The sequence below is a fragment of the Octopus bimaculoides genome, chromosome 26, assembly GCF_046866305.1.
Source record: "Octopus bimaculoides isolate indiv1 chromosome 26, ASM4686630v1, whole genome shotgun sequence".
NCBI classification, from domain to species: domain Eukaryota; kingdom Metazoa; phylum Mollusca; class Cephalopoda; order Octopoda; family Octopodidae; genus Octopus; species Octopus bimaculoides.
Genome location: NC_142953.1, coordinates 7431586 through 7445041, shown reverse-complemented (window position 1 = coordinate 7445041; position 13456 = coordinate 7431586). Strand labels below are relative to the sequence as shown.

Below are 13456 nucleotides of genomic sequence, written 5' to 3'. Positions count from 1 at the left end.
ATTAAACATAGAACGATAGAATGATGGAATGAAATACCACAAGGAATTTTGCCCAGTGCTTTGCTAATTTCACTAAGCTTGAATAATAATAAAAATAATAATAATCCTTTCTAGTATAGACACAAGGCCTGAAATTTTGGGGAAAGGGAACTAGCTGATTTCATCAACCCCAGTGCTTGACTGGTATTTATTTTATCAACCCTGAAAATATGAAAGGAAAAGCTGATCTTTGTAGAAGTTGGCAGAATCATTAGCACACTGGGCCAAATGCTTAATGGCATTTCATCCATTTTTATCTTCTGAGTTCAAATCCCACCAAGCTTGACTTTGCCTTTTCTCTTCTCAGGGTTGCTAAAATAAGTAACACTTGAGCAACAGGAGTCAATGTAACTGACTTATCCTCATCACCCAAGTTCTGGCCTTGTGCCAAAATTTGAAATCATCATCATCGTCATCATTATAATTATCATCATTAAGGCGGCGAGCTGGCGGAATCGTTAGCACACTGGATGAAATGTTTAGCAGTATTTGCCCATCACTATGTTCTGAGTTCAAATTCTGCCAAGGCTAAGTTTGACTTTCATCTTTTGGGGTCGATAAATTAAGTACCAGTTGAACACTGGGATCAATGTAATTGATTGCTCCCTTCCTCACAAATTTCAGGCTTTTTGCCTTTAGCAGAAAGAATTATTATTATTATTATTATTATTATTATTACTATTATTAAGGTGGTGAGCTGGCAGTCTTGTTAACACACCGGGCCAAATGCTTAGCGGTATTTCACTCATCACTACATTCCAAGGTCAAATTCTGCTGAGGTCAACTTTGCTTTTCATCCTTTCGGGGTCGATAAATTAAATACAAGTTAAACACTGGGGTAGGTGTAATTGACACTTCCCCTCCCGAAAATGGCTGCCCTTGTGGCAAAATTTGAAACCATCATTGTTATTATTATTATTATTATTATTATTATTATATATGTATATTATATATAGCTATTGATGTGTCAGCATGTATTGTGTACAGTACGTGGTGAGTGGTAGTGGTGGTGGTGCTTGCTTGTTGTGTGAAATTATGTAAGCAAAGGTTGTTGTCACTACCACCCACACAACAATGAAAACATCTGTTGCACCGAGACCACCACCCCCATCACCGCTGTCGCTGCCTCCACCACTACAGTGGAAAAACACCAGTCGAATCTTACGATATTACTTTCAATGACAGTGTACTCCTCAACTACATAAAGTACAGTGTAATTCTGGTATATTAGTGGTTTGGTAAGTTGGTGTGTTAGACTAATTACTAACGGATTTTCACTGATAATCTTTTCTCTGTATCAGATGACAGCGTTAGAGGTGCCACCGTCACTGCGGCAACTGTGACTCCTACTGCTACCACTACTAATACTACTACAGGATTTATATACGCTTATGTAATTAATACTGTTAATGTAACTATATAAATTACACACACACACACACACACTCATACATACATACATAAATATACAAACACACACATATGGACATGAACAAGTGCAAGACAACAATTTGCTACAGTTTCATCTCCTGAATCTTCAGAAATCTAATATATATATATATATATATATATATATACACACACACATGTGCATACATTTGGAAAACAATATGCAGGCTTGTGTGTGAGTGTAGTAGTTAGCGTGGAGATAGTTGGCATGGGTAAGTGTAGTTTCATGTCTGTGAGTAATTGAGTGTGGAGACAGCAGGAAAATGAGTGTTCTTACCATTTGTAACTCCAGTCAGGAACCTGGTGATGATGGCCATTGGTAAATTACTGGTGAAACCAAATATCAAAGAAAAAACACCGTTTCCCAAAACGGTCAGCAACAGGACAATCTTTCGGCCCTTTTTGTCAGAGAGCCAACCCCAGAAGTAGCTGGAATAGAAAGATTGAAGCGGGGTTAGGAAAAGGATTAATAAAGACTAGTTTGATTGTGATTTAACCCTTTAGCATTTAAACCAGCCATAACTGGCCCAAATATTCAACCTGTTTTTATGCTCAAACTGGGTAGGTCTGGCCTGTGAGTGTGTGTGTGTGTGTGTGTGTGTGTGTGTGTGTGTGTGTGTGTGTGTGTGTGTGTGTGTGTGTATGATGAAGAAGGTCCATGGCAGGAAATGAGACACAGCAAGGACAGTGATGATCTGATAATAGTGGTGCTAGTGATGATTATGATGGTGGTGATGGTGATTGTGATGGTGATGGTGGTGATGATTATGGCAATGATGATTATGATGGTGGTGATGGTGATTGTGATGGTGATGGTGGTGATGATTATGGCAATGATGATTATGATGGTGGTGATGGTAGTAGTAGTGATGATGATGATGATGATGATGATTATGATGCCAATAATGATCATGATGATGCTGATGACAACAATGATGATGACAATGATGACGATATACTTTGTTGTATTGCTGATGACAGCAGAGATAACGTGACATATCAATAGCATCAGACAGAAAATCACCGAAAGTCATTCTCTGTGTGTATGTGTATGCATGTGTGTATGTGTATGTGAATGTGTGTGTGATTCTATGTGTGTGTGTGTGTGTGTGTGTGTGTGTTTGAAAGCTTCTTTGAGCCAATTGCTATATATAGTAACGTGTATGTAGAATGTTAACAGAGAAATGTGTTGAAGACTGACAGAATCTCGTGATATAGTTCAGAGATCGTTAGTGTTGGGTTGTCTACGAAAAAATAAAAGATATTCAACCTGGGAGAAAAGCAGACAGACGAAAAACAAATCACTTGCTCAGAAAGATATAATATAATATAATATGCGCACACACATGCATATAAAAATAAATATATATATATATATATATGTTTGTGTGTGTGGAGGTGCAATGGCCCAGTAGTTAGGGCAGTGGACTCGTGGTCATAGGATCGCGGTTTCGATTCGCAGACCGGGCGTTGTGAGTATTTATTGAGCGAAAACACCTAAAAGCTCCACCAGGCTCCAGCAGGGGATGGTGGCGAACCCTGCTGTACTCTTTCACCACAACTTTCTCTCACTCTTACTTCCTGTTTCTGTTGTGCCTGTAATTCAAAGGGTCAGCCTTGTCACACTGTGTCACGCTGAATATCCCCGAGAACTACGCTAAGGGTACACGTGTCTGTGGAGTGCTCAGCCACTTGCACGTTAATTTCACGAGCAGGCTGTTCCGTTGATCGGATCAACTGGAACCCTCGACGTCGTAAGCGACGGAGTGCCAACATACATACACACACACATGCTCTTGTGCGCACGTGCACATATGCAATATGCATGTCACTGTTGTATTTATAGAGCTGTAGTCACTTACATCAATGTTATACATTAATTAATGCCATGTAAACTAGGATAGAATAAGTCACATCAGAAGGAAACTTTTCCAGTTAGAAATATAATAAAAGATATTTTAAAAATATCTTTCTGCATCTCACATTTTATAATAAAAGAATCAATTTGTTTTTCTACACGTGGAACAAAGCACGTTTAAGAATACTTGTAGTAACAATGTAGAAGCTTGTAATATCGTGAGAAAAACAGTCATAGGTTAAACTGAATAAAGAAAGTAGTTTGTGATGAAAAACAGGGATAGTTTGTTTTTTTTGTCTATTTTAAAACAATTTTTACATTATGTTTACAAGGTTGGAATGACTTTGTTTTTAGTTGGCAGCCTTTAGCTGGTGGTTCTCTCTACTATTATGGCCAAGTTCCAACCCGGGCTACAGCAGCAAACGAGGTCCTGGATACATTCCAGGCCAGTGTCTGTGATCAGGTTGTCGATGTAAGCGTGACAACGTTTTCCTCTTCTTACACCACCATGAAGTGGGCTCCCCAAGACTGATTCGGATGCTTCCAGTTCAGGATGGTGCATGCAGTGACCAGATAGTCACAGCCATTTTTTGCTGGCAGTGGTTCTCTGCCGTGGTCCATATGACTCTTGGGGGGGGGGGGGTCTAGATAAGATTTTGTTGCTAAAATTTATCTGCAGCAAACTGGTTATGCTTCTACAATACACAAAATACTTAAATTTTTTTTTTATACATCATCATCCTCCTCATTTAACATCCATTTTCCATGCTAGCATGGGTTGGATGGCTTAAAACAGCAACTGGCACATCAGGTTCCATAGTCAGTTTTGGCTAGATTTCCATAGCTGGATGCTCTTTCTAATGCCAACCACTTTACAGAGTGTACTAGGTGCTTTTTACATGGTAGAATCACCAGTGCTTTTTACATGGCACTAACACCAATGCTTTTTATGTGGCATCTTGGTTTTAAGATAACAATTCCATTGTGGTTGCAGTTTTTCTTGTGTACAGCAATGCACCACATATCTTGGTCCTTTGTCCTAAAAGTATTTAATTATAAAAATATAAAAGGATCTTTTAGGCTGTGAGGGTCCATATGAGTAAAAGAGGAATCAAAAGTGGGTCCACAGGTAAAAAAGGGTTGAGAAACACTGCTTTAAGCAATGACATTTATTCAAATACCTAACAAGGATAGAATTGCTATTTGTCAATCTGACAGGTAACAATAATCTGTTGCAACAGACTACCATCCCATCTAGGTGGGGGATTTATATGTCATGGAAACCAGGAAACTGGTCCTTATGAGTCAGCATGACTCAGGAAAGTAACTACTATATATGTATATATACAGGAAAAAATAAGTACAAAAGAGAACAATTCAAACTTTTTGAGAGGTCCAAAAAGAGAAAAAGAATGATTTCTAACAAAGATTTATCATATATATAAAAACACCAGCCAGAGCAAGTAATAAGAATATGAAAATAATAGTTTTAAAATATCGTTATAGGTATAAATATATCATAAACTATTATAGAAAAATGGAGGAGAAAAAGATGTTGGATTAAAATTAGATTTAATACAAAATAGGATTCAATGTATACGTGCATTTCAAAGACAATACAACTTTTTTTTCTTTTTACATATCTGTATTGTCCTTTGAAACACACATATGTATTGAATCCTATTTTGTATTAAATCTAATTTTGATTCAACATCTTTTACTCCTCCATTTTTCTATAATCGTTTATGGTATTTTTATACCTACAACAATATTTTTCAACTATGTATATGTGCATGTATGCTTATATATATGGATGTGTGTATATATATATATATATATATTTACAAACACACACAAATATGTACACACACACATGCAAAGATGTATCGAAAGAAGAGAACAAAACACAGTAAGATTTACAAGCTCCAAAGGAAAGGTTAATAACCTGTGAAGATATAACCATATTAACCACAAATTATTTACAACACACTTAACAAAACCTCAAATGTCATTAACAAATTTCCTTGGCTGCATGGTACTTGCCAACATCATGATAAATTAGGTACTAATGAAAGATAAGTTATGGTACTTACCTTCCCAATGCTCGACCTGCAAACACTGAAGATGCTATGATGCCAACGTAATAACCTTTGTCTTGCTCATCAAAGCCGAATGTCTGCAAAAAAAAATTAAAATATATATATAATATATATATATAAATAATTTCTATTTTCCCTCAGTCATTAGATTGTGGCCATGCTAGGGCACCACCTTGAATTTTGGTGGTGGGGGATAAACAGAAACACAAAGACACACACACACACATGTATATAAACGACAGGCTTCTTTCAGTTTCCATCTACTAAATCCATTCATAAGGCTTTGGTTGGCCCAAAGCTTTAGTAAAAGACACTTGCACAAGGTATCACACAGTGGGACTGAACTTGGAACCATATGTTTGGGAAGCAAACTTCTTACCACACAGCCACGCCTGCACTTGTGTATGGTAGTTTATAGCATTTGTTTTTTCTTCTTTTGGGGGGGGGGTAGACTTTTAAAAATTCTTTTATTTGTTTCAGTCATTTGACTGCGGCCATGCTGGAGCACCGCCTTATATCAATATAAATAATTTTTTTCTGAATTGCCAATAATAAATTTAATGAAATAATAGAAAAAGAAAAACTTACCCGCACCATTTCGGGAAGGAATGGAAAAATAAAAGTCAGCGTTATGGCACTGGAGAACTGAAAGAGAAGAAAACGAAATGTAAAAAAAATTTAAATATAAACATCATTTAATGTTTTCAGGTTTGCTTACATGAATCAGGTAGAATTTTTTTTTTGTGTGTGTGTGGGGGAAGACAAGTTGTCTACAACCAGATAACCTTCCTGTTGTCAATCCTCACCTGTTTCCAAGCAAGGTAAACATGTTTTCACAGAAAACTGGAAAAGGTAGAAAAAACAACAACTTTGCTTGTTACATGATAATGCTCGTTTGCAGCTATCATGCGATGTCTAGACAAGGATAGATACACACACACACACACACACACACACATATATAGATATATTTTATTATATGTATTTATTTTCTCTTAGTTAATAATTATCTCCGACAAAATAAATTGGTTAATAGATACCAGGGTAGCAAAGATCACAAAATGACTGTGGTGTAACTCCTGTTTATGAGGTAGAAACTCCTTGTTATTTTGGGTAAATGAGTAAATATAAAAATTTAATTCGGTTAATATGTCTTACGGTTAAGCTGGTTCCTATGTATTTCCCTGAAGAGAAGATTACATCTTTATCAACATCACTTATTCCTTTGTAATCTTCGAAACATATGTTGGAAATAAAAGAATTCATTTAACATATGCATATTACTCCATTTATTAAATTTTTATATAGAGATATATGTATCTTTTATCTTTTACTTGTTTCAGTCATTAGACTGCAGCCATGCTGGGGCACTTGTGTTTGTGTGTGCGTGTGTGTGCATGATGGAAGTGGGATGGTGAACATTCAACGCTGAAAAGGAAAATCAAACAGCGTTTCAACTCTGTGTGAGTATATGTGTGTGCATGTGCAAGGGAAGTATGTGAATGCTTGTATGTTTGAACCAGCGTTCTTTCAGTAACAAACGATGATCGATGTCACATCTCAAAAGACAACCACTGGATAACATTGACAAGTGTATTAATTTGATTTACCATCCACATTTATAAAATACTACAATTCGCTGTCATTTTTGATGGCACAAGGCCAGCAAGTGATAATAATGATAATGGTTTCAAATTTTTCCACAAGGGGTAGTAATTTTGGGGGAGGGGGTGAGTTGATTACATCGAATCCAATACTCAACTGGTACTTATTTTCATCAACACCCTGAAAGATGGAAGGCAAAACTGACCTTGGTGGAATGTGAACCCAGAACATTAAGACAAACTAAATGCCGCTAAGCATTTTGCCTGGCGTGCTAACAATTCTGTCAGCTTGCCGCCTTAAAAAAAAAAAAAAAAAAATCCTTTCTGCTAAAGGCACAAAGCCTGAATTTTGGTGGGAGGAGACTAGTCGATCATATCGACCCCCCGTGTTCAACTGGTACTTAATTTATTGACCCCAAAACGATGAAAGGCAAAGTCAACCTTGGCGTAATTTGAACTCAGAACACAAAGACAGATAAAATGCTGCTAAGTATTTTGCTCGGTGCGCTAATGATTCTGTGCACTCGTTGTCGTCGTCATAATAATAATAATAATAATAATAATAATAATAATGTGGAAAAAAACGTTACCTACCAATGAAAGGAAGATGAGAAAGATAACCTTGTAGTTTGGTTTGGTAGCATCTTCGTCAAGTAGACTGCAAAACCTGAAACACCGACTTCTTTTTTTGTTCTTCTGTGGTGCCAGGTCTAGCATCCTGCTTTAGTTTCACTTGGATTTAACAAATTCTCTTTCAGAATTAAATTCTATAAATTTAAATTAAGATAAAAATCAGATAACAACAAAACAGAATTAAAAAAAAAAGCAAAAAGATTAATGATTTAGTGTAATTATGTAATATAAAACTTGTGCTTCCCAACCTTGATGCTGAAGTGAATTTTCCTAGAGTTTAGGTTTTTGAAAAGTTTGTTTATTCAGTATGCTGATTTTATTAATTAACAAGACGCTCATTTGTTTGTTTTTTTTCTTACTTTCATCTCTTGATTGAAAGATGTAGTTGAATAATTATTTGTTGCTAATTAATTATACATATAGAGAGGTAGATGTGGCCATGTGGTAAAAAAAAGGTTGTTTCCCAACCACATGGTTTCAGGGTTAGTCCTAGTGTGTGGCATCTTAGCAAAAGGCAAAGTCGACCTCAGTGGAATTTGAACTCAGGATGTACGAAATTCCATTAAGCATTTTACCCAGCTCACATCCTTGCCTAGAATGACAATAATAACAATAGGCTAACAGAGCATTTTAGAAAGTAACAGCAATGACAAGTCAGGGGGTGGGGATGATGACTAGCAATAAAGTGGGGTTAAGGTAATGGTATATGGAGAGGTCCAATACAATAACAACCCTAATTACACAGGTGACATGATGGGAGAGAGAGAGAGAGAGAGAGAGAGAGAGAGAGAGAGAGAGAGAGAGAGAGAGAAAGAGAGAGATTGAGAGAGAGAGTATGGAAGCAGAGTAAAAGGTCATACGAACACGACACATCCAGGGGCACTGGATGCAATAACTCCCTGAAGACCATCGGCATGCATGGGTTAAAAATGTCCAAGCAAGGTCGACCAGATACTGATAGAGATAGGAGGTGGAGTATAGAAGTAGATGAGAGAATAATGGAAAAGAGTGGGGGGGGGGAGATCAGTTGAAAGTAACAAAGATGGTAGGTTGTTGAGAGAGACTTCAGATTGTGTAATGAGACTTAAATGGAGATACTTTAAACAATCTATGCCTACTTAAAAGGCCATTTTTTACTATGAGCTGTCTAGTAAAGAACTGCACCACACACACACACACACACACAATGTAGCTGGTCTAATTATACAGAAGAGAAGTCAGCTGATCTCACATAACATAAGTTACCTCCCAGGGACTGCAATCTGCTGATATTTCCCCCCTCAGGACCTTTCAGCTCAACAACTCATTCTATTGTCCTCTCATTATCATCTGATTCCTCTCTCTCTCTCTCTCTCTTATTTACTATTTATGTTTATATTGGGTCATCCCATAAATAATGCGGTTTTTTTTTCAATTCCATGAACTAAAAATCGGAGAGGGACAGGATAAACTACCTGCATCAACTTGCTATAAAAACAGTAATTTTACCTTGTCCTTATTCTTAGTGCAAGTTTTGAAGAGTGCAGTTCGATTTTAACAGTTATTTTTTCAAAGCTATAATGGAAGTGACTTCCCTGGGGGCCTTCACAAAGTGGCAGGGGGTGCTACAAATGCATTGAAGTCAGAGAATCCGACTCTGAAGGAGACTATTGCTGCTGATGATGATAATGATGGCGGTGGTGGTAGTTATGATAATGATGATGATGGGGAAGGTAGTGGCAGTTATGAAGATGATGAAAATAATGATGATGATTATGGTGGTGATTACGACGACGATGATGATAATGACAATGTTAATGATGATAATGATGACAATAATAACAATGATAAATAACAGATGATGATGATGATGATGACATTGTTAATAACATATAAATGAATGTTTTATTTTAATATCATTTCATTGTTTTGTTGAAATATTTCTCTGCTCCTCTTGTTTCACATTTTTTTTTGTTTTTTGTTATTTAACTGACCTTTCAACCTCTAAGTCACACCTAATTAAAAACCTTGAAGCTTGGATTAGGTCAGCAGTTATTTGGAAGGCAGTTCTGGCCTTTTCTCTCCACCTTCTTTTGTCAGAACATGAAGCAAGCGAAAAGCACCAACTTCTCTATCGAAAACATCTGTTTGTGACCCCCACCCCACACCATCACCATTTAATGTCAGTTTTCTATGCTGGAATGACACAAATTGAACTGGAGAGAGAGAGAGAGAGAGAAAGAGAGAGAGAAAGAGAGAGAGAGAGAGAGAAAAAGAGAGAATGAGGGGAAGTCCATAAAAGTTTGTTTCCCTCACACTCCTCCAGCTCTGATCAACTATTGCTCCAAATTGCTCCCCAGACCTTCACAGAATAGCTGCCAGGCTTCATTGTTGGTTGTAATCTTTTCACATCAAATTCTTGATCACAGAGTCTCCAGACCCACACTCGACCACAGTCAGAAAACATAGCAAATCTGGACTCATCGGAGAATGTGACAGTGTCCCAAAATGCTCGTGGCCTCTCCACTTGATATTGGTTGGTTGAAGAAGTGGTTTCCTTCTTGCTGCTCTACCATAGTAGCCAAGTTTGTGGAGATACCTCTCAGCTGTCCTGGGAATGACATCAACTTGTTCCGCTAGGTCAAAGGCCTTGCAATGAGGATTATCCTCCACACTTCTCTTAACAAAGTGAAGGGTCTTTTGGGTGAGGTCATGTGGACCCCTTCCCCTCTCTGGTGAAATGCACAATCACTCTATTAACTGAAGAAAGTGAGATCCCAAGGTTTACTGTGATTTTATGATAAGTCCACCTTCAGCCTGACCCACAATATGGTCTCCTTGAAATACAGACAGTTCCAAGGCTTCTTTTGTATGTGGCATAACTAAAGTTAAACATAGAACCTGAAACATAAAAATGTCAATTAATAAAAGAATATAAACCTTCGTAAGTTAAAATAAACATAAAACGATGTTTTATGGGGTGTATATTTACTTCAGCCATGTCTGCATACAGTGTCTTTCATAAGTTGATTGAAATATGTTCTTAGAGGTCTGCTGATACTTGTATGGCTATGGGTGGGTTTCCAGAGAAGGAGATTGCTGGATATCTCATCCTTGCTTCTTCAGTAAGGTCCTGCATAACATGTTCTTCTGTCAATGCATGGTTCACAATCATGAGGTAGTGAGTTCAATTCCTGGATTGGGCTGTGTTGTGTTCTTGAGCAAGACACTTTATTTCACGTTGCTCCAGTTCACTCAGCTGTAGAAATGTGTTGCGACATCATTGGTGCCAAGCTGTATTCCTCAAAATCAACAAACCAACATGATATTCAGGAAAAGACAGTCTGATTCTCAGAAGACAAGAGGACAGCTTTTCCTCTTCTGTCTTTTATCATTTATTTCAGTCATTAGACTGTGGCTATGCTGGGGCACCACCTTCAACAATTTTTTGTTAAATAAATCAACCGCAGTACTTACTTTTTTTTTAAGCCTGATACTTTTGTCAGTCTCTTTTGCCAAACTGCCAAGTTGCAGGGACATAAACACACCAACATTGATTGTCAAGCAGGGAACAAACACAGACACAGACACACACACACACATATATATATATATATATATATATATATATATATATATATATATATATGTACATACAACAGGCTTCTTTCAGTTTCTGTCAACCAGATACACTCACAAGGCTTTTGGTCAACCCAAGGCTATAAGTAGAAGACATTTGGCCAAGGTGCCAAGCAGTGGGACTGAACCCAAAACCATGTGGTTTGGAAGTAAACTTCTTACCATACAACCACACCTGCACCTATTCTTACCATACAATCATACCTGAGCCAATTTTTACCATCCAGCCACACCCATGCCTATGCTAACTACACATTCACACCTGTACCTATTCTCACCAAAAAGCCACACCTATGCCGATTCTTATTCTGTAGCCACACCTGCACCTCTTCTTACCACACATTCACACCTGTATCTATTCTCACCAAAAAGCCACACCTATGCCGATTCTTATTCTGTAGCCACACCTGCACCTCTTCTTACCACACATTCACACCTGTATCTATTCTCATCAAAAAGCCACACCTAAGCTTATTCTTACTATGCAGCCACACCTGCGCCTCCTCTTACCACACATTCACACCTGTACCTATTCTCACCAAAAAGCCACACCTATGCGTATTCTTTCTATGCAGCCACACCTGTACCTACACTTACTACACATCCATTCCTATTCTTACCAAAAAGCCACACCTGTATCTATGGCCGTGTGCATATATTTCTAATCAGCACAGCAATTGTCCCACTTTATTTTAAATTCAGAAAAAAAAAAAATTAAAACCTAATGAAATGTAAATGAGTTAAACGAGAAATAAGTCAGAATGGACAGTGGCACGTATTTGAACAGCAAGGATAAATAAGGGTATATTAAACACCGTACAAGTTGACTTCTTGATTTAAATTATCCTTGCTTCCATTCCAGAGAGGGGAGTAAAATTGCTTGGCGGAAATAATCTCAATAAATGAATAGTGTCTCTTGCCTGCCTCCCTGCCTCATCATCATCATCATCATCATCATCATCATCATCATAAGTACCACCACCCCAATTTCCTTCTCCTCCTAATCCACCCCAACATCATCACCACCACCACCACTGCCATCAACATCAACATCATCACCAGCAGCGTTAGTTGATTAATTAAAAAAAAAATTTTTTTATGCAATCTTTTGATTTTTGTTGAGAAAATTTAAATATCTTCTTCTCTTGGAATCTTACTTCTGTTTTATTTTTGTTCCCACCGCCACCACCACCACCACCACCATCACCACCCCAAGTATAAATGTGCAGATGGGGGATTTCTCCATAAACAATCGGCTGCCAACAATTATAGCTGCAACATGATGGAATAGATTGCAATGATAATACAGGTTGCTGGTTGTCTGTAAAGAAATGCACCATCTGTGCATCTATTCTCAAAACAACTGTAAAAGAATATCCGCACATCTTTCCTTTCATCTCATCCAGCTTTGACTGTGGCCACACACACACACATCTCTTTCGTTTTCTTGAGCTCTAAGACTCATAAGATAAGCAACTCAGTTTCCATGATGTATCAGTTAATAAGATCATAACTTTCCCTTGAATGGCATGTTGATCTGTTGATAGGAAGCAACAAGTTTTCAACATCAATCCCAAAGGGATGTTAGACAAAGTGGATATTAGTGGGATTTGAACTCAGAAGGTAAAAAACCGGAAGAAATGCTGCTAAGCATTTTGTCAAATCTTGCTAACAAGTCTGGCAGTTTGCTGCTTTTATATATATATATATATATATATATATATATATATATATATATATATATATATATATATATGGTGGATCCCATCAGAAGGTATTTAAAGGACAAATTTTACCATTCAGCTCCACTACAGTTGTCAATTGTGGAACACGACCGTCACTACTACTACATAAACCTGACGATCGCATAGTGCATGAAAGTACTAGTTTTATCACAATAAATATATAATATTCTATTACTATAATATTGTAAAATTTGTAAATAATAAAACATAAAAATCAGACTAAGTTGGAATTTCATTAATATATTCTATACACAATCATACAAACTCAGATATATATCTACACACACACACACGCAAGGGGTCATAGCCCAAGTTGTGTTCTTCTTAAATCTTTGTCTCAGGGATTATGGAAAGGGGTTACCATACATGTTTTCTTCATGCGCAGGTGTGGCTGTGTGGTAAGACGCCTGC

General features: G+C 37.3%; 1 protein-coding gene across 4 annotated transcripts in view; it reads right to left on the bottom strand.

Annotated features, from left to right (window-relative positions):
* LOC106872367 (uncharacterized) overlaps positions 1-13456 on the bottom strand; it is a 101593-nt gene that overhangs the window by 14770 nt on the left and 73367 nt on the right. For all 4 annotated transcript variants that reach the window (XM_089342598.1, XM_089342600.1, XM_089342599.1 and 1 more), the window contains exons 2-5: positions 7644-7816; positions 6034-6090; positions 5440-5522; positions 1766-1917 (exon numbers count right to left, since the gene is read on the bottom strand). In XM_089342598.1, coding sequence (XP_089198724.1) covers positions 1766-1917; positions 5440-5522; positions 6034-6090; positions 7644-7766 — 415 coding nt within the window. In that variant the 5' untranslated portion in view covers positions 7767-7816. The remainder of the gene's footprint in view (positions 1-1765; positions 1918-5439; positions 5523-6033; positions 6091-7643; positions 7817-13456) is intronic.